This window comes from Labeo rohita, chromosome 13 (genome assembly GCF_022985175.1).
Source record: "Labeo rohita strain BAU-BD-2019 chromosome 13, IGBB_LRoh.1.0, whole genome shotgun sequence".
In the NCBI taxonomy this organism is placed as follows: domain Eukaryota; kingdom Metazoa; phylum Chordata; class Actinopteri; order Cypriniformes; family Cyprinidae; genus Labeo; species Labeo rohita.
The window spans coordinates 18,416,631-18,438,158 of NC_066881.1; the positions used below are offsets into that span (position 1 = coordinate 18,416,631).

At 40.2% G+C, this 21,528-nt stretch overlaps 1 protein-coding gene across 2 annotated transcripts in view; it reads left to right on the forward strand.

Moving 5' to 3' along the window:
- Positions 1-18,017, forward strand: part of bcl11aa (BCL11 transcription factor A a) — a 61,845-nt gene extending 43,828 nt beyond the window's left edge. For both annotated transcript variants that reach the window (XM_051126341.1, XM_051126342.1), the window contains exon 3: positions 12,702-18,017. In XM_051126341.1, coding sequence (XP_050982298.1) covers positions 12,702-14,764 — 2,063 coding nt within the window. In that variant the 3' untranslated portion in view covers positions 14,765-18,017. The remainder of the gene's footprint in view (positions 1-12,701) is intronic.
- The last annotated feature ends 3,511 nt before the right edge of the window (positions 18,018-21,528 follow it).

The following is a 21,528-nucleotide window of genomic DNA, read 5'->3' on the forward strand; positions in this document are numbered from 1 at the left end:
ACAGGTTTAACTTTTCCTTTTGTTCTTTTCTTTCTCTTTCTCTCTCATCAACTCCCCCCCCCTCCACCCTGCCCCTTTCTGAACCCCTGAGGTTGAGTCAGTGCAGACCTGCAGCCAGATAGTGGAGGGAAAAAAAAAACATTTCCAAAGATAGTCTGGGCTGGGAAAAACAAACACCTGAACAGCCCCCTGGTGCCGATGGACAAATGAATAAGAGCAAAAGAGAGAGATAGAGACAGTGTAAGGGGGAGGAGATGAACCACTTGTAGAAAAATGTATGAGAAGAATCGTAACGTTTAATGTGGCAGATGAATGAAAATCTTGGCTTTCAGTTAAAAGAGCCAGTTGGCTTTTAGAATTGCCTCTAGAGGTGACATGCAAATTACCTGAACAAGTGCTTTCACAATGTCTAATTTTCAGATTACCGTGGCCAAAATAATTCACAGTGATGATATTTTTGTATTATCTATCATAAATAAATAATTAGTGCTGTCAGTCATCTCCCTCTTTAACTTTTTTTGCTTTTTCTAACTTTCACATATGAATCGCGATTCAGTCTTCTTGTGATTTGCGTCGATTCACAATTTTCAAAAATCAATTTTCTATTTAATATGCATGATGTTGTCGGAACAAAACAGCAACAGCAATGGAGGAGAGAAAAACAAATACATCCTGCCCCATTGTCGATATAGTAAATCCGTAGTTGGAAAGGCACGGTAAATGAACAACGAGTTCTACAGAGCCACTAAAGGGACATGGTTAGCTGCTTGCTAGCGGTAGCCTGTTACATTTCAGTACATAATATATATTTCACTTACAACATAAACAGAGTAAGGACAGATAACTGATAGGATGATGGCGAATGAGTTGCAGATCCTGAGAACCACTGACAAACATCTGATCTTGCAAATTATGGTGTGTTCGCTAATCTTGAAAGTGAAAGTAAAACGCAAGTGGCATTTTTCAATGCCCTGCATATTAATAACGGCTCCCTGATGCCCGCAGTTTATATACAGTTACAATATAATTGGGAGAGAAAGCACTGAAATATATATCTCATATTAAGGGGTTTAGTACATTTCGTTTTTGAACACGGTATGATTAGATTTAGACACAAGGAAGTTAATAGTTAATAGGAAACACTGATTTCTTGAGTCAGGACTACCCATAGGCTACTAGTAGTTGTGTATTAAAATACTGGTGCGTTTGATGTCCAGTGTGCACAAACAAACTGATGAAAAATGAAAAAATCGTGACCCCAAGAATCAATTTGAATCAAATCGTGAGGTATTAAAAGATTCCCACCCCTAATTTGAACATTCCTAACCTTAATTATTCTTAAAAATGCATTTTTTAGCATGACCTTAAGAAGCTGAATAAATCAGATTTTATTTCTCACTTGAAATATTTAAACATAATCCATTAAAACAAATAAGAGTTATACTAGCATGCCTATTGCTAACATAAAAAAATAGCGACTTGTTAGAGTGTTTTGTTTTATGGATGTGTGTCTTTCCAAGGGAGTGAGGCCAGTACCTGGTGTTTGCTGAGCATTATGATGGTACTATAAGGCTGATGAGTGATCTTCTATAGCCGACAGCTGCTGCTGCTGCTGACTTCCCTGGTCTGCATGTCCCTGCACATCCCTGTTTCCTCTCCGTATGTGTGTGTGTGTGTGTGCAGGTGACCGCTGACCTATTGCGCATGAAGGAACAGGAAAAATGACCACCCTGAATTCATTTGAACACCTTCCATCACAAGTGTCAGCATTTGTGTGCTTGTTTGTTTATCTGAGCATAGGGATTAAAAGGGGATAAATGCAGAATAAGAGCCATGAAAGCCTCTCGTGCACTGTACTTCATATACACTATACTACAGTGACAGAGCTGAAGGTAGCTGAATAATTAATGAAGTACAAGCGAACAGACTTCCAGCTGTTCAGCCACCGTAGGACACGCTATTCATGAATGTTTGAATGTCCTATAAGAAAATATATTCAAATTGAAAAAGCACAAAAAAGCCTTAATGGAAATATGAATTGCCCAAGTTGAATACGACGGGGGACAGAAAGGGCGAAAACGCTGAGCGAAGTGCAATTATGTGAAAGCAAATGTTATGGAGCCTCAGAACTGGCTTTGGTCCTCTAATTAAAATGGCTGAAAATGTTTTGACAGTGTCTGAAGCCATGCCCCGGGCCCCAGCTCTGCGCAGCTCCAATTTCTCTTCCTTACAGATGCAGCGATACATTTATGCAGAACGTGCTGTGAATATCTCACTCACCCCCCCTCCTCCTCCCGTCTATTTCATTCCCTCGTTCTCTCTCGCTCCGAGAGAGACAATGAAGAAAAGAGGTCTCCATGATCCGTGCTTCAGAGGCTGCAGCCGAAGCCCCGGCCGTGCGCCGGTTTGCTGCATTGTTACACGAGCGATCTGCGTGTTTGATGCCGTTTTGCTGTTTGTGTGGGTTAAATGAGCGCTGAGGCTTAATTAGTACTCAGCCATATTGAAAAGTATATTTCAAAAAAGCATTTTTGTAAATCTTCTGGGATACCTCAGACTGAAATCGGAGATCTAGTTCCAATAATAATAATGACTTTTTCGGCAGTAATGATTTTGGGCACAAAGCCTGTGTTCCTCCACAGGAATAAATGAATCTGGGTTTAATTAATTGATGCATTTGGAGCAGTCTAGTAGTTTGCACAGTGATTAATTAGGCTATTTATGACAATGAATGTCACTCTTTCTTTCCCATCCACCTTCTAGGGTCCCATATATGTGAGCATCTGGATGCTGGTATTTCTCTCAGCAATTTTTTTTCTCCTTAGCTAAAAAAAAAGGAAAAGAGCAAAGCACATAACCCTTCTATGCTGTAATTTGTGCTCTCTATAATTTTGACATTTTGGTTTTGGGTTAAGAGTAGTCTACAGTTGCCACCATCAGCAGTGAGGTTCTCTCCTCACAAGAGAGAAAGAGAGGATGCGCACACGGTTTTACGCTCTGACGGTTATATAAAGGTTTGGCCATTTAATTACAATCATAAACACAGTTTAAGAGGCTCTGACTGTATTATTAAAATTATGTTTATGAGGTTATGCGGGAATTCATTTTTAAACAATCCATTCCAGCGTCTACGGAAGCCTGATACGCACATCCAAAGCGCAGGAACGGCAGTTACAATAATCCGAGTGACGGAACAACGGTTTTGTTCATTGTTCACGGGTGTCTCCGCCAAGAGTACTCCATCTGTCCCTCTGGGGCTTCTGCTCTCCAGGCATGTTCCCCAGTGGTAAAGCAGATCCTCAGTACTGTTCCTGGGCTGCTTCTACATAAAGTTATCATTGGGATACACACACTGCCTACATTCACATACATGAGCAGAGGATGTTGGAGTGCTGGTTAAAGAAAAGGTTTCACTAGGGTTGTTCATGTAGACACTTTTGGACACCTAAGTCAGGTGTATGAATGTCATTGTATTAGATATGGATAACAAAGCGGTATCGGCAAACATGTGATGCTAGAGCTGTGTTTAGTAGCTTCACTTTGAAAATGTTTGTCTCGAAACGATTTGTAGAGAATGTACTAAGTATGTGTTCAAACTTTTTTATTGATAAATATACATAATTTTACTGTTCAAAAGTTAGGGGTTGGTAAGATTTTTAAATATTTTAAAGAAGAGTGCTAACCAAGGCTGCATTTATTTGATCAATAATACAATAGAAACAGTAACATTGTGAAATATGATTACAATTCAAATTACCTGTTTTCTATTTTAATATATTTAAAAATTTAATTAATTCCTGAGATGGCAAATCTAAATTTTCCACAGCCATTACTTCAGCAAATCATTCTAATATGCTGATTTGGTGCAAAAAAAAGAAAAAAAAAAAAAAAACAAAAATAAAAATAAATAAAAATAAATAAATAAATAAATAATAAAAAAAAAAATAAATGTAAATAATTATATCAATAAATATAATAAATACATTTATAAATATAATAAATAATAATTGGTTAATATTTTGTGGAAAAAGGATTCTTTTATGAATAGAACTTTCAAAAGAACAGCATTTATTTGAAGTATAATTCTTTTGTAACATTATAAATGTTTGTCATTTTAATCTATCTATCTAGTGAAAATGAATAGATGACTAAGGTTGCATTTACCTGATCAAAAATACAATAGAAACAGTAACACTGAGAAATATTATTACAATTCAAAAATTATTTTTTTATATATTTTAAAATGTAATTAATTCCCGAGATGGCAAAGCTGAATTTTCCACAGCCATTACTCCAGCAAATCATTCTAATATGCTGATTTGATGCAAAAAATAATTAAATTAAATTAAATTAAATTAAATTAAATTAAATTAAATTAAATTAAATTAAATTAAATTAAATTAAATTAAAACTATCATTGTTGAAAACAGTTGGTTAATATTTTTGTGATTTTTATAAATAGAACTTTCAAAAGAACAGCATTTATTTGAAGTATAATTATTTTGTAACATTATAAATGTTTGTAACATGAATGCCATTTTGATTAATATGATGCACCTTGCTGAATATTTTTTTTTTTTATATCTTGCTGACCCCAAACATATCATAAGCTATCTATCAATCAATCTATCTATCTATCTATCTGCATATTATATAGTGAAAATTAATAGATGACCTGCCATGAGTGTTAAAGGGTACAGAAAGCACAATGTGGATCCCAGCAGCGACTCTGAAACTCTCTGGCACCCACTCTGGCAAGTCAAACCAACTACGCCGTGTTCACATGCGCAAATATACATTTACACACATATAAAGTCCTGATTGGCCTCCTCGCCAAAACAATAACGCTTTCATATCCCAGCTCTTTAAAAGCACTTGGGGGTAATTGTGTTTTGTCTTCGTTCTTGTGTGGCAGATTGTACAGCAGCGCCTAATGACACACCAAGAGGATTGTGAAATTAGCCTCATTGTTGCTCTTAAATACTGAAATCAACTTCTCGTATTCAGCAATAACAGAATACATGCGCACGTTACGCTCGGGCCTGATCAGCCGGGTTTGATTTGACTGGCTTGAGAGGGAAACGTATGCCACTCTCTGTGGTTATCATTAGCTGGGCAGGCCCTGTTTAGCTGTGTGTATTTCTGATTGGAGGGGACACGTCTCTCCTCACTGTAATAATGATAAGGAGAGGGGAGTCAGGTGTGTGGAAATCTCTCCCGCTCTTAATTGCGCTTGCTGTCCGGCAGGCAGGCAGATGGGAGACATGGCGTACGTTGGAATGAGTTGATGCTGGGATTACTCACATAATGTGGAGAGGGAATTCCATTAGGATTTTTAATTTTAACCCATATTTTCTCCCCAGGGTGATTGACCCATAACAAATGGTTGCTTCACACTATTTTACAACATTTTTTTTTCAAGTGTCACAGATTTTAAGTTTACTTCTTAGCTCCACACATACATACATAATATTTCCTATGTCATTAGTAAAACTTTCTTGAAATGTGACCCAGCTGCTTCTTATCAGGGTTTGGGATGGTGAAAGTTAATAAATGTGAAAGTCAGATTTTCACTGGCCTGTCCAGGTTAATTACTGACATGCTTCTGCCCAGGAGCACCAGCTCTAGTTATCGCAGTATCTCTTAAGGCAGTCTTTTCTCCCTCTTTCCGTCTATTTGGAAAGCACAGTTAATGGGCACATTACATCTCATTGTTTAGATATTAGTGTGTGTTCTTTTGGCGAGGCGGAGGGAAATGCATAATGTTTGGGTTTGGAGGACACACAGTGTGAGAAGTGTCTCGCAGTCTTTTGCGGGATTTTTATGGCACTTCCTCTGTCCGGCTTTGTCAGTGAACAAGTGTTGGTCAAACAGGCCTTTGTTTGTGGCCAGTCACTCGGCACACCACAAAGAGTCTGGAACCGGACAAAGAGCCGAGTGTGTGAGAGCGGTGCTGGGCCGACCCAGCCAGACTGCTTGGAGGAATACTGATACAAGCCAGAAACACACATGACCTGAGCATTGACACCCATGTGTTAAACACAGACACCCATTAGAAGTCTTGCTGTGGTCAGAATTAGCAAATATGTGACCCTGAACTACAAAACCAGTCATAAATAGCACAGGTATATTTATATATAGTAGCAATAGCCAAAAATACATTGTATGCGTCAAAATTATAGATTAAATCATTAGGATATTGAGTAAAAATCATGTTCCACAAAGATATTTTGTAAATTTCCATAAATATATCTAAACTTAATTTTTGATTAGTAATATGCATCGCTAAGAACTTTATTTGGACAACTTTAAAGGCGATCTTCTCAATATTTAGATTTTTTTTGCCCCCTCAGATTTCTGATTTTTTAAATAGTTGCATCTCGGTCAAATCATATCCTATTCTAAAAAACCATACATCAATGGAAAGCTTATTTATTCAAATTATATTAATTATTTAACCGGCATACTTACTTGTATCAACAGACAATGACGTTCACTTTTTAATAAAGGAAATAATTTTGGGTTATAAAGTATTATTAGTAAGTAATTTAAACAGCATTGTGCTATTGTTTATTAATTATAAATGTGTGAGTGTGTGTACTAGACTAGTTACTACAGTTTTTATAAAGTACATGCAGTTTTGCTTGAAATATTTGTACTTTAAAAAATTAATTTGTCACGCTGCAGGAGAATTTATAACGAATATGCGAAAGCAAAAGGTGATTAAAAATGGCAAATAACTTCAAATTAATATTGACCAGTTACAGATTCTTGATATACACTACTATTCAAAAGTAAAAATGTATATATATTTTTTTTACTGAAGACTGGAGTAAAGCTTTGCCATCACTTTATTGTGCACGTTTAACTCAGAATCTTGGTTTAAAAAGTTTGACATTGATTGATTTCTTAAATGATTTTATTTGTCAATGTTAACAGGATTCATATGCATTGTGCTTCATTTCCTTTATGAAAATGTAATGCTTAAATTGTAATGTCATAATTTCACGACTCGAGCAGGTGCAGAGGTGAAGGGACACCTCAAACACAAATATATGCAGAGGCTCTTGAAAGCATAAGCCGCTGATAAAATTCAAAAATGATATTACATGGCATTGTCCTTTCTCCCCCTGCATTCAGTAATCCTGTTACTGCATTGTTGCATTACTTCAATTACCATTATCTCTGAGAGCTGTTGAATCTTAACACAATCGTCAAGGACAAAACAAAAGGAGCCGCAGTCTCGGCTAGTGACAGCAGTGAAGCTGTCGAGATGGAAGGCTGAGAGCACAGCTCGCAAAATGCCAGCAACTGTCCAAATGACCTGCGCTTTCGCATGTAGGAGGTTTTGAATCGCTGTACGCAAGTGCGTTCGTATCCGGTGCTTTTGTTTGCCACAGACGCCGTGTGTGAGCGAGGGGGGTGGATTTTTTAGTGGTGGGAGGAAGAACAATGGATGAATCTGCATGTCGGGGATATTGGGCTGCCCGAGCTGTTTTAATCTGGCATTCATCTTAGTCTGCCAGCGCCATCGATCCAGACGGCACACATAGAAATGCACCCCGCTCTCTTAACAAAGCCAACTGTAGACATTACTCCAAATATACACGCTCTCCATCTATACGTGTCAGTCATCTGTGTGTGTCAGTCAAGATAAATCCATTCGTTTCATGCACTTAGCTGTATTTAAGTGTATTTTAATGAAATTGGTATGACGGCAAAACGATTTTTCATTTGTAAATGTGCTTGTGTAACTAACACAACAAACAGGTTATGTGTGTGTGTGTCTGTGCTTGAGTCCACTTTTGCAATAAAATACGCCTGACCTGTCCCCTAGGCAGATTTTATGCGGGCTGTCTGAAATTTGCACGAGTCATAACTTGACACTTTTTGGTTATTTTTGCACTGTAAAGCTATCTGTTTGGTGTGCTACAGTTTTCCTGCACAAGATGCAGAACTCAGCAGGGGGGGGAATTGGGTGGATGGGGTGCTCACAACATATTTCCTTCCTCCATGTCTCCGGTTTCACCATGGGCACCAGTCACTCTCTGCCAAGCCATCACCGCTCTGTAATACAGCCTTACTTTTTGTCAAGATCATTTAGTGTGGCTTTATCTAACTGCAGTTTAATGCGTGTGTGTGTATGTGTGTGTGTGTGCCGATTTAGCTGGATTAGTCGGTCCTGTGAGGATGTGGTTGGCAGTTTGGGGGGGGTGTGTGTGGGGGGTGTTCTTGTTTTCCCGTGGCTCTGTGCTGTAACATTGCTCTGACATTTCCCAGTGTAAAAACTGCCAGCAATGCACTGAGCGCTCGCATCCGTCTGTAAGTAGCCGTGCCGCTGCCAGCTCCTGCAGACCAGTCCAACAACTGTCACCGGCAGTCTCTGCCTCGAACGTCGCGGCTTGCCAGCTTGTCCGGACTGACCCGCTTTCGCTGCAAATTGGAGAGCTTTCTAATTAACTGAGGAATCTGTGAAAATTAGAGCAAGGCCGCTTTCTGAATTCTTCTCTTAAATGCTCCCAGTGTCAAGGCGCAGATTATCATTGCATTTAGCAAACTTGTGCACCCAGTGGCGGCCAAGAGACGTAGTCGCGCACATTAAACAGCTGTGAAGCCATGAGTCCCTCGTCTGCTTTTACTGCTCATCCGTCTCCAATGCTCAGCTCTCGACTTCTCCTCTCAAAAAGACAGTCAATGACACAAAGAATACTCTTTCAACTCTCTTGAGAAAATTAAAATTAGACTGAAAGGAGGGGGAGGCTAATTTCTTTGGCAGGCTGCTGCTTTTAATTCCACCCAGTAAAATCTTCAGAGTCTAATAGCAGATTATTGGAGCACCTGTCGGTGGCTCGCCGACTCCCGTCATCGGAACAGATTGTGACAGTTTTGTCAGAAGAAGAACCTGGCTGTGAGCGTGCCAAGCACGATGCCCGCATGGCACACGGCGGTGCTTGCGAGAGGCACGCCAGTCAATAATACTGCCGCCTGCACGAAGCTATCAATTATTGCCGCAATTATTTGTCTAGTTGGATATTCAAAATGTCATGTGAAAAAGATGATTACATATTCCGCTGAGCGTTGCCATGTGTAATGAAATGAAGCGGGCCCTTGTTAAACATGGAGATGCGGTAACCTGTCCTTCAGAGATCCCTGTGGCTGGTGAGGAGACGGTGGACCCTCGAAGTCTATTTAAAGAGCTGAACCTTCTGAAGACCCTGCATTGAAAGCGAATTGGGTTTTTAAAACTCTCCTTCAACCTCCATAACAACAGATAGCCATTACACTTGTAGCTGTGTGACAGGAGTGGAGAAAAAAAAAATACCCTTTGCATGATAATACAAAAATGTATACTAGGTTAAACCCTCTGCAGGTGGCAGCAATTAAATGTAATTTCTGCAGATTGTAATGATCCATAATTTAGCTGGCCTTTGCATCAACCCCCCTGATATAAAGTAGTGTGCAGTCTTGATTTGGTGCAGGGCTTTCAGCTGTTGGTCATGAGTGAGATTGTCAGGAGGTGCTCGTGGGTGGCAGGGCCATAGAGCAGCAATGTGCTGTTATTTTTCTCTCTGTTCACACCAACCGTCACCTCCCTCACTGCCCATCTCAGCTGAAAGCTGGCGTGTGATATCGTCACCGTTGGTCTCTTGTTCCGGGACCTTGGATTATTTTTTATTTCGTTTTATCATTTTTTTAGTTATTTATTTTTTTAAATGTCTGTCAGATTTGTCTGTCAAGATTGGCTTTGTCATAGTATATATACCGGGATATGTGCAGGATCCAAGGTTACTTGGAAAGATTTCTCAGAAATAGTTAAAGGATTAGTTCACGTCCAGAACAAAAACATACAAATAATGTACTCACCACCTTGTCATCCAAGATTTTCATGTCTTTCTTTAGTCGTAAAGAAATTATGTTTTTTTGAGCAAAACATCTCAGGATTTCTCTCCATGTAATGGACTTCTATGGTGCCCCCAAATTTGAACTTCCGAAATATTGTTTAAATGCAGCTTCAAAGGGCTCTAAACAATCCCAACCAAGGAATAAGCTAGCTAAGACCCTTTTTCCTTGGCTGGGATCATTTAGAGCCCTTTGAAGCTGCATTGAAACTGCATTTTGGAAAGTTCAAATTTGGGGCACCATAGAAGTCCATTACATGGACAGAAATTCTGAAATGATTTCCTTAAAAATTTTTCTTAACGACTGAAGAAAGATGGATCTTGGATGACAAAGAGATAGGAAGCTGCTTGATGAGTCTGTTTTTGTTTTAAATGCTATCCAGTATAATTTGAGTAAAAGTGCACACATTTATGGTGGGGTTCAGGGCTTAGGTGCATCACCATGTTTTAATTATTCTGAGCTTTACTCATGTTATTCCTAATTCCCAAACACTATCATTTATTTGTTGCACACATTTCTTATGTAGAGTGGGTGTGTGTTTTGGTTTACCATGTTTAAGAAGTGCCAAGGCAGAGACAAAATGATGACAGCACAAAAGGGTGCAGCGATGTCCGGAGGTGGCTGTCTGCCCGCCACGGAGCCTTCCAGAACCACCCCCATTTGTGTGCATTAACAGGATTATCTGAGAAAACCCACAGTGGCTCTGGCCTGCCTTTCCTCCTCTGAGCAGCAGAAAGGCCTTGCCTCGTTACATGCTTTGCTGGCTATTGAAGACTTCAGAGAAAGCCCCTCTGAGGAAAACAAACGAGATGAAAGAGTGCACGCTGCCTGTTCGGCTCCGTTCAGCACCTCTTTCAGCCTTTCTTCCCGCCATCTCTCCATTTTTTACTTTTTTCCCTCTCCCCTCTTCCTCTCGGGATGGTTGTAAACAGTACATGATAGCAGTTTAGAGACCTCTGGCTTGTGGGGGGAGTTAAATCCATCTCCCCTGTCCATTTTCGCTGTTTGTTGTTGTGGTTCCTGTGCGGATGATGGCTCTTTTCCTGACCGCTTGACCTTGCGTTTTTGGGAGCGTAGGTAGATATCTGTACCTTGCATGTAACATCCCTTTTAGCGCTGGTAATTTTCAAAGTTCAAACTGACACTCATTACCTCATGAAAATATCCATTTCATTGCCATTTGTGAGTTAATCGTGTGTTTTTTAACTATAGGCATCCTGAACCCGCTGCTTGTTTACCTGTTGATGGTGCAAATGCCATTTGCAGCACTTTATAACATTTTTTTTTTAGGAATTTATTCAGTGCAATTATCAAAAATGGTTCTGTAGCTTTTGACAGCTTTCCATCTGGACTAGATAAAACATTTAGTCTTGAGCATATTTATGAGAGGTGTGTGTTTTTTCTTCCAGTATGTTTTGTAGTAATGAAAATACCCCCTCCCCCCTTTTATTAATATAATTTTTTTAAACTATTTTTATAATACTAAATACCATGTGTTACAATACAGGCAAGAATGAATAATAAAATAAATAAGGTAAAATGGATAAATTGTGTTTAAAGTGCAAGTACAATTTAGCATCTGCTATTTTTTTCAGAATATAACATATCAGTTTCATTAAAATGCAGAGACAAAACATATTTCAGAAATGGGTAACATTGCATCAGGCTTCAGCACAGTGTGTTTAATGTTGAAAGGCTCTTGTTTCCAGCCTCTTTTATTATTTAATCTCCTAAATGAGGTGGTGGAGGAGTCAGAAACATTAAATGAGATTACAAACGCAATGGGAGGAAAATCACTGGTCATTGTCAAAGTGCCAGTGAAAGTCAATTATTGTTTTAAATGTTCCTTTGCTGTGACAATTGTCTACATACTTTACGGTTTCAGTTGTAATGGAGTAGATGGTTTCTCTTTTTGTTTTTTTCTTATCTGCTGGTAGATTCCTTTATTTCCATTTTAAGCAACTGTTGCTTAAACTCATCTTTTTTGAGCTTGCATTTAAAGAGCAGACAATTTTTTAAATAGAATTAAAATTTCAAAACAAGCTGTTTCAATGTGTGAGGTTTTTGCAACAAATGTTCCTAGCTTAAAACTGAATTTTAAGCAATGTAACCTTTAACACATCTTAACAATATGTGTGTTTCCTCTGTTGCCCCTTTACAGGATATATTTCTGTAGTCCTTCGAGATTTTGTTTACTGTATGCTTCCTGTTCATCTGTTCTTGTACATGGATGAAAGTGTTCAGCTTGAGAGAGCACTATTGTTTGCTTTTATAGCCCTGCTGACAACCGTTACAAGAACCGGCTGAACAGTGTACAGCCGAAAGCAGGAGTGTTTCACCCCATGCAAAGACCTGAGTTAAACCTCAACACAGTCTTACTCTGCTGGACTGCCAGTGCTTTGTCTGGTCTTGTGTTGTGAAAAGCTCTGCTCCACTGGGTTCTGGCCTGTAGTGCTGTTTGGGAGCATGTTTATAATAAGAGCTGTGTTTACTGTTATGTGATACTTACTTTAGCCTGCTGAGGGGCTAAAGCCGATGAGAGACTGTTAGTATGGGGTTCTGCACAGGCCTGGGGTCTAGACGGGAGATGAGGGAGGTTCATAAATGATTAAGACCCAATCTGTAGACTTTTTTTGTAGGTCTGAAATGCTCTAGGGAGCAGCTGAGAAAGGGAATGAGTGTGAACAAATGCATGTAGCAGATTTAGAGATCTATTAATGGTTCTGTTCTGTTCTGTGGTTCCTTGAAATGAATTGCAGTTAATTGCAGAAGAATTAACTCTTATCTTATGTGTTTTGCAGGTAAAGATGAGCCCAGCAGCTACACTTGCACAACCTGTAAGCAGCCGTTCAGCAGTGCCTGGTTTCTGCTGCAACATGCCCAGAACACTCATGGCTTCCGCATCTACCTTGAGAGTGAGCGCGGAAGTCCGCTCACGCCCCGTGTCGGAGCTCCTTCAGGAATGGGTGCAGATTGCTCCTCTCAGCCCCCTTTGCATGGCATCCATCTCCCAGAGGGAAGCCCATTCAACCTGCTCCGGATACCCAACTCTGGACGTGATGGACCCCCTCTCCGAGAGGGTCGGTTTCCCCCTACGCCGCCTCTCTTTAGCCCTCCACCCCGCCATCACTTGGACCCTCATCGCATGGAGCACCTGAGCCCGGAGGAGCTGGCTTTGGCCACCCACCACCCGAGTGCCTTCGACAGGGTGCTGCGCCTCAACCCCATACCCATGGATCCCCCAGCTATGGACTTCTCTCGTAGGTTGAGGGAGCTGGCTGGTAACACCTCAGGGTCAACTCCTCCTCTCTCACCCAACAGGCCCAGCCCTATGCAACGGCTACTGCAACCATTCCAGTCAGGAACCAAGCCACCCTTTCTCTCCACCCCTCCCCTTCCTTCCATGCAGTCCCCCTCCGGCTCCCAGTCCACCCCGACCCCTCTCACGCAACAGCCGAACACGCCAATGAAGAGCAAGTCTTGTGAGTTCTGTGGGAAGACCTTCAAGTTCCAGAGTAATTTAATTGTGCATCGACGCAGTCACACGGGTGAGAAACCTTACAAATGCCACCTGTGCGACCATGCCTGTACGCAGGCCAGCAAGCTGAAGCGGCACATGAAGACACACATGAACAAGTCGTCGCCCATGACAGTCAAGTCTGACGACGGCTTGTCCACAGCCAGCTCCCCTGAGCCAGGAACCAGTGACTTGGTGGGAAGTGCCAGTAATGCCCTCAAGTCCGTGGTAGCCAAATTCAAAAGCGAAAACGACCGCCTGATTCCAGAGAACGGAGAGGAAGAAGAGGAAGAGGAAGAGGAGGAGGAGGAGGAAGAAGAGGAGGAGGAGGAAGAGGAGGAAGGAGAGGAGGAGGAGCTGGAGAGAGAAGGAGGCAGAAACAACTACCACTTCAGCCTCAACCTCGAGGCTGCGCGGCACCACGAGAACAACGGCGGACGCCTGGGCGCGGGCGAGGACGGCATCCCGCGCTCGCTGCCCGAGGTCATGCAGGGCATGGGCTTGGCTGCCAGCATGCAGCACTACAGCGAGGCGTTTCATCAACACAAGCGAGGAGCCCTAAACTCTGACAATGATGCACATAGGGACATGTGTGACGAGGACTCGGCTCTGGAATCGGACAGAGTGGACGAGGGCTGTGGCTCAGCTATCAATGGTCGAGGCTCGTCCCCCAGCGAGTCCGCCTCCGTCGGTTTGTCCAAGAAGCTCCTCCTGGGCAGTCCCAGCTCACTTAGTCCTTTCTCCAAACGAATCAAGCTGGAGAAGGATTTTGACCTCTCCACCCCTACAATCCCCAACACTGAGAATGTCTATTCCCAGTGGTTGGCTGGCTATGCTGCCTCTCGGCAGCTGAAGGACCCCTTTCTGAATTTCGGGGATTCCAGACAATCGCCTTTCGCCTCATCTTCAGAGCACTCCTCAGAGAACGGAAGCCTGCGCTTCTCCACGCCACCGGGGGACCTGGACGGCGGCGTCTCGGGCCGCAGCGGGACTGGCAGTGGCGGCAGCACGCCACACCTCGGGGGTCCTGGTCGGCCCAGCTCGAAAGACGGCCGACGCAGCGACACCTGCGAGTTCTGCGGGAAAGTATTCAAAAACTGCAGCAATCTGACAGTGCACCGGCGCAGCCACACGGGTGAGAGGCCTTATAAGTGTGAGCTTTGCAATTATGCCTGCGCTCAGAGCAGCAAGCTAACACGGCACATGAAAACGCACGGGCAAGTGGGCAAGGACGTTTACAAATGTGAAATCTGTCAGATGCCTTTTAGTGTGTACAGCACCCTTGAGAAACACATGAAAAAATGGCACAGTGACCGCGCATTGAACAACGAAATTAAAACTGAGTAGCGGTGGAGTGTGGTGGCTCACTTGGCTGTTAACAGCGAATAACACCTTACCCCACTCCCACCCTCATCCTTGTAGATTTCCCTGTTTCGCTAGTCCAGTGGCGGCTAAGACAACGTGCTTGGCACCACCAGCACACCCTTTTCATTTACCGTTGAATGCATGATCTGTATCGGGGCAATACTATTGCATTGACGCAAACTTGGAGCCTTTCTCTTGTGCAATAATTTACATGTTGTGTACTTTTTCTTTTTTCTTTCCCATTTTGGAAAATTTGACAGCATGCATGATATATTTTGGCTAATTTTAAAAATAAATTGTCCCTGGTTGGTTAGTTGTTTAGTAAATGTGTTGCTGTTTTATCGTTCATTATTTTAAGAATGTTTTTTCTTTGTTTTTTTTTTTTTTGGTTCAAGATCAAAGAAAAAGAGAAGAAAAAACAACCATGCTGCATACATTCTGTAAAACATATCATGTACAGTTTTGTGTTGTAACATGGAGGACTACAGGCTATCGCTTAATCCTCTTTGGACGGGCTGGATATCGCACTTAAACTAATCTTTCAAAAAGATGTTCTGTCCACTTAGGGTTAAAATACGAATTGGCCCCTATTACGGAATAAAAGTAATGACAGCCTTTGGATTTCTTCAAAAGGAAACAGCGTTGAGATTTGAATTTGTACTATCATTTGGTAAAACAAACAAAAAGAGTGCCTTGGATATCTTGAAATTGCATTGGTTAATCTCATCTGCTGTAATTCTGGAGTCTCAGCTAGATACTACGTAAGGATCGATCGGATCCTCAGAAGGTTCTTGCATCAAGCACCTGACCGCTACAGTCAACTGTGACTTTAGAGAGAAATAGTAATAACTAAAAAGCTATGGAAATTTCTAGTTAATCATCATTAGGTACCTATGTGAAACGTATCCTTCCATTGTGGTTTATGTCCTGGGCATGGCACTGGCATTCAGCCTTGTTTACTTCTTCTGTCTGAAGGTACTGTACTTGGCGGTACTAGTTTTCAGTCCACAATCATTTGACTTCTCTGTGTTTGTTCAAGTCTTCTCGTCAGTAGCACAACATTTTGACGTTTCTTTGATGACCATTGTTAGCGTGAACATCCATTGCGAAGGAGCGCCTGAGGGCGTTTGGAGTGAACTAATGTAATGTACACTTGAGAATCGGTTATTAAGAAAGCATTGAAATATTTGCAGCTGTCAGTGATGATTAACTATGAATTGCCTACAGGTCTGAGTCAAAATCTTATTTCTTTATTATTGCCTACGTCTGAGCTCCCTAAAAGACTAAATGAACCTGAAAGACCGACCGAGCGAGACGCACAGAGAGAGGGAAAACCGTACACGTCACTTTTGTTCCTTTGTTTTCTATGAGTTTCACACATAGTGTGGTGTAAGTTGACATTCAAGGAGACTCTTTTTCATTGTTGCATTATGACATCAATGACTTCAGATAACGTTGTCTTTCCCTTGTTTTTCTATTAGACATGCTAATTGGAGGTATAGTAGTTGAATATAAATTTAAGATTGCTTGCTTGTTGGACAACAAAGTGCACTGTTAAAGTTTCCCAGTTTACAGGTATTCACGAGAGGGAAAACTTCCTAACGAATCGAACGTGGTGTCATTATTTAATGTAAAAAAAAGCCAACTCCTCCTCTCACCTCATGAAGATAAAGCCCAACTCCGATATAATATTATTGTGTCAAAGCACACAGTGCTTGACAAAGTACGGACAATTGAAACTTGCTGCTTTCACTGCAAGAACTTTTTTTGTACAAATCTTTTTTTAAGTATGAAAATAAAATGACTTTTTTAAAAAAGGTAACATTTCATTATCTTAGGGGAAACTGTATTTAAGTTTGTTGTTTCTCTTTTCCTCTTTGTCTTGGTGGTGTTCAAGACTTGATCACAATATATATAAAATGGGAAAAATCTGTGATTTGTTTTTTTTTTGTTTGTTTGTTTGTTTTTTTTCCTGCTTTCTTTCTTCTTTTTCATCTTGGCTCTTCACAGCTCTTCAGGTCAAACTTGCATTGGGGAAAGGTTTAAGATTATATATAAAATATATAATAGAGAAACTTAAATATAGGAAAATGCACATCATGTCAGTTCCTATGCTAAAACACATTTATGGTCTACTTTCTTCTGTATTTCTAGAATGGTATTTGAATTAAATGTTCACCTAGTGTAGGTACTACAGTATTTATATTGAGGCTTGTATTTTTAACTGTTGCTTGTTCTCTCAAAAGGTATTATTGTACCTTTTTTGGTAGTGGAAAAAAACAACAAGCTGCCACGGTATATTTTTTTAATTTGGCAGGATAATATAGTGCGAATTATTTGTATGTTTAAAAAATGAAAATGGAAAAAAAAATCAAATTAAAAAATTAAAGTATGTGGCATTGTACAAAGGAGGCCATTCAATGGTTTCCCTGAGGAGTCTTTTGAGAATGTCCACACTAGCTAAAACAGGTGGTTGTACATATCTTTTTTCTGTTCTTCTTTTTAAAAAATCTCCTCTGCTGCCATTCTGTATGCAGTACAGCAAGCTAATGTTGGGTTGTTCTGTAGTGTGCTTCTGTCTTTTCACCTGTCTCACCTGAATACATTCCAGCATCTTGAAAAAAAAGCTAACTTCATATGCAGTAAAATACCAGTAAATAAACAAACAAAAAAATCATTCAAATAAATGAATTCAAATAATCAATGTTTTGCAGGTGTTTTTTTCTTTTTTTTCATTGCCAAATATTAAATGGTGCTTTATATTTAGATTGGGACGACTTTCATATGCAAAGCATATTTAAAAATGAAATGGAACTAAAGGAGCAGCCCACTTAAGTTCATACTCTTTTGTAAATGGCAATGCGGAATATTTTGTTATCAGCCTTTTCTATTCCTGTTATGAGAGCTGTTTGTTGTAACTTGAACTTGAACTTTATCTTTTTCAATGGGAGTCACTATTTATTATTGCTTAAATACTCTGTTCAAAACGGAGACATAGAATGGATCCTTTTTTGTTTGTTTGTTTTCATTTATTATTTTTTCTTTTTTTTTTAAAAGAAAAGAATGACCAAAGGTCATTGACAGACTTGCTTTTTGTTGTTTTTGTTTCTGGTCTATGTTGAGTTTTATTGGAGAAACCACTGTCTGTGTTTTCTGGCAGTTGTCTACATTATCCTGTTCACCAACCAATTTTGTCCCTTTATTGAAAACAATTAATAAAAAAAATTAAAGTATATACCTGTGTCTGGTGGCAAAGTTTTCTCTTTAGCATTTTTGTCTTTTAATTAATTCATTATTATTTTTTTTTGTAGAGGACATTTGACACACACTTACACAGCTCAGAGTATCACACTAAAGCCTCAATGGTGTTTAACTCTCATTTGCTTGAACTCCGCTGAGTGTATGCATGTCAAATAATTAGGACGGCCGTCCTGAGCAGCTCAGGACTCGTGGCACCTCTTCCCTCCCCCCTTGTTCCTTTGCCCGCTACTGTGTGTTTGCGTGGTTCAGCAACGGTGTGTTTAGCCCATGGGCGCAGGAGGGCCTTCAGGCTGCTCTGCAAATCTCTGGGGTCATGTGACCAAGCGTCTTGAAAAGTGTTACCTTACCTGTTCCATAGGTCAGAAAAACAGCTTAGCAGCTTTACCACATACCCAGATGCAACATCACTCCTGAAACTGTCTTTATTTTGTATACCTCTTTTATATGCGACAAAAATGTCGCCTACATTCACTTCAAAAACCTTGACCACAAACTGAGTGTTGCTTATACTGATGCACACTCAAATTTTCTCCTTTGTCTAATGCAAATCCATAAAACAGGCTGAGATGTGTTGCTTTAAGATTCCTCTTCAAACACAAGAAAGAAATAGCCACTTGTGTTTAGAGAGGCCTATTGTGTTTTGGCAGGTGGGAAAGACGGAAAACTTCAACCCCTCCCTACCCAATCATTCCCATTTTATTCATCTGGCTCTTGAAGACAACATGTCACTCTACTCAAACAATGCCACACTACAGACAAATAAAACAAATCACTGACTTTTCTCTCCATGCCTGAAAAACAAGTGCTCACATAAACCCATGCACTAAAATTCTCTCCATTTTTACAGACTTTGCTGTATTTATGATACTTCTGTCATCATTTACTTACTCTCATGTCTTTCAAATCCTGTATGACTTTCTTTCTCATGTGGAACAGAAAAGGAGATGTTAGTCAGAATGTCCATACAATGGAAGTGAATAGTGACAATGGCTGTATTTTCAAGGTAAGATTTCTGTCTTTTTTTTTTTTTTTAACACAAAGCTGTATAATTTCTGAACATTTGTAATTTAGTGTAAAAGCTGTATGGACTACACTGTAAAAAATAAAAAAACACAATTCGTTGAGTCAGCTTAAATTAATTTGTTACCCTGCTGCCTTAAAATTTTAAGTTCAGTCAACTAAAATAAGTTTAGTCAACTTGAAATGTTAAGTTGTACTAAGTAACAACTTAGATATTTGTGTTTGCTAAACTTAACAGATGGGTAAGTAACCCAGCTGCCTTAAAATTTTAATATCTAAGTTATCACTTAGAATACTTTAACATTTCAAGTTGAATAAACTTTTTTTGGAGTTGACTGAACTTAAAATTTTAAGGCAGCCAGGTTACAAATTATTTTAAGTTGACTCAGCAAATACAGTACTTTCAGGATGACTCTTGTTTGCCTCTTTTAAAGAAGTTCACTTCCAGAACAAAAAGTTTGTAAAGAAATTACGTTTTTTGAGGAAAAAAAAAATCAGGAATGTTCTTCATATAGTGGACTTCTATGGTGCCTGTGAGTTTAAACTTCCAAAATGTTTAAATGCAGCTTCAAAGGGCTCTAAACTATCCCAGACAAGGAAGAAGGGTCTTATCTAGTGAAACGATTGGTTAGTTTTTTTTTTTTTTTTTTTTTTTTTTTTTTGTCATTTATATACTTTTTAACCTCAAAGACTCGTCTTGTCTAGCTCTGTATAAACTCTGTGTATTCTGGTTCATGACAGTTAGGGTATGTCAAAACACTCCCATCTCATTTTCTCCTCCAACTTCAAAATTGTCCTACATCGCTGTTTTACCTTTTTTTTGTAAAGGGGGGTTTCACCCTTCTTGCGCGTTCTCTTTTTAAACACTGGGTTGGTCCTTCTGCAGCGATCTAGGATGATTTTGAATTTGGAGGAGAAAATGAGATGGGAGTTTTTCGACATACCCTAACTGTTTTGACCCGGAATGCACAGAATTCACGCAGAGCTAGACAGGGCGAGCACTTGAGGTTAAAAAGTATACAAACTGTACTTTTTTTTGGAAAATAACAGATCGTTTCGCTAGACAAGTCCCTTCTTTCTTGGAAGGGATCGTTTAGAGCCATTTAAAGCTGCATTTAAACTGCATTTTGGAAGTTCAAACTCAGAGGCAATTTTGAAGTCCACTATATGGAAACAAAATCCTGAAATGTTTGCCTCAAAAAACAGAATTTCTTTATGACTGAAAAAAAAAATGACATGAACATCAACATTGGATGACAAGGGGGTGAGGAGGTGAACTTCACTTTCATTATATGTTTTATTGTACTAAACTTTTCATTTTGTGTTTCATGAAAGAAAGTAAGTCATACAAGTTTGGAACAACATGAGGGTGAGTACATTTTCAAGAATTTTCATTTTTGGATGAACTATTCCTGTAATGGCCTGTCAAAAAATCGAACTAGCAACTGATACAACAATATATAAACGGATACCAAAGCACAACAAGATCGGCGCCTTCCAGGAAAAATGTTCTGTTCTCACTGTTATAAAAATCTAATCCCAGTATCCCCAAATATTCTTCTTTTCCCAGTGTTTTGTAGTTGAGAATTCTCCAGCGACTTGGAAAATGTGAGTCTCAAAACACTGAGGTGCATGGTTTGTTTTAGTTTTGTGTCTGTGTGGACTTGGCCGTGCAAATTGGTCTCCTGATCAAAAGTTCCTTGTGTTTATGGCCCGCTGGCAAGCATTCTGCTCTGGGCTGTTCAGCATGAGGTTGCCAAGCGGACTGTACCGCTGTCTAAACAGAGGTTGACTCGGTTGTTTAAACGTTACACGTTGTCAACTTTCTAGTCGGTTTGAGAGTTTGTGGTACTGCTAGACACGAATGCCTCATCGCCAGTGGCCATCTTGTGTGTTGAACTAGCTTTGCATCATTTCCTTTACTCCAGCTTGGCTTTGCTCTATTAATTGTGCGGTGTGAGGTGAGTGGGCACAAAGTAAGTGTACCTTAATGGACAATGACCACCTCGCACCCGCTCTCAAAGTATGTGGCAGTTAACCAAGCTTAGATTTACAGCACATCTTCTGAACGTAAACTACTCTTGTGGCTCTTACAGAACAGCCTTGCATAGCAATTTACACACAGATGCAAGCTCCACACCAATTTGATCTCAAGGAGAAATGAAAGATTAGAGACTATTCTTTACCCGTGGTCAAATGGGTTTGGTTAAGAGGTTACGGGGACTAGATTAGCACCCAAACGTCAAACAAAGTTCAACCTTTGACCCTGACAGGCCTGCCCAAAGGTTTGTGGGGTCAACTGGTCAAGTGTCATTTTATCCTCATTCCAGTGAGCCACATCTAACATGTTTGTCTTCTCTCTTTCTCTCACTCTGTCTCGCTTTCTTTAACGGCAGGTTGTCAGGCTCCTGGAGTCATTAGAAATGGACACCTGCTTGCTGAATGGGGGTCGAGCAATGCCACAA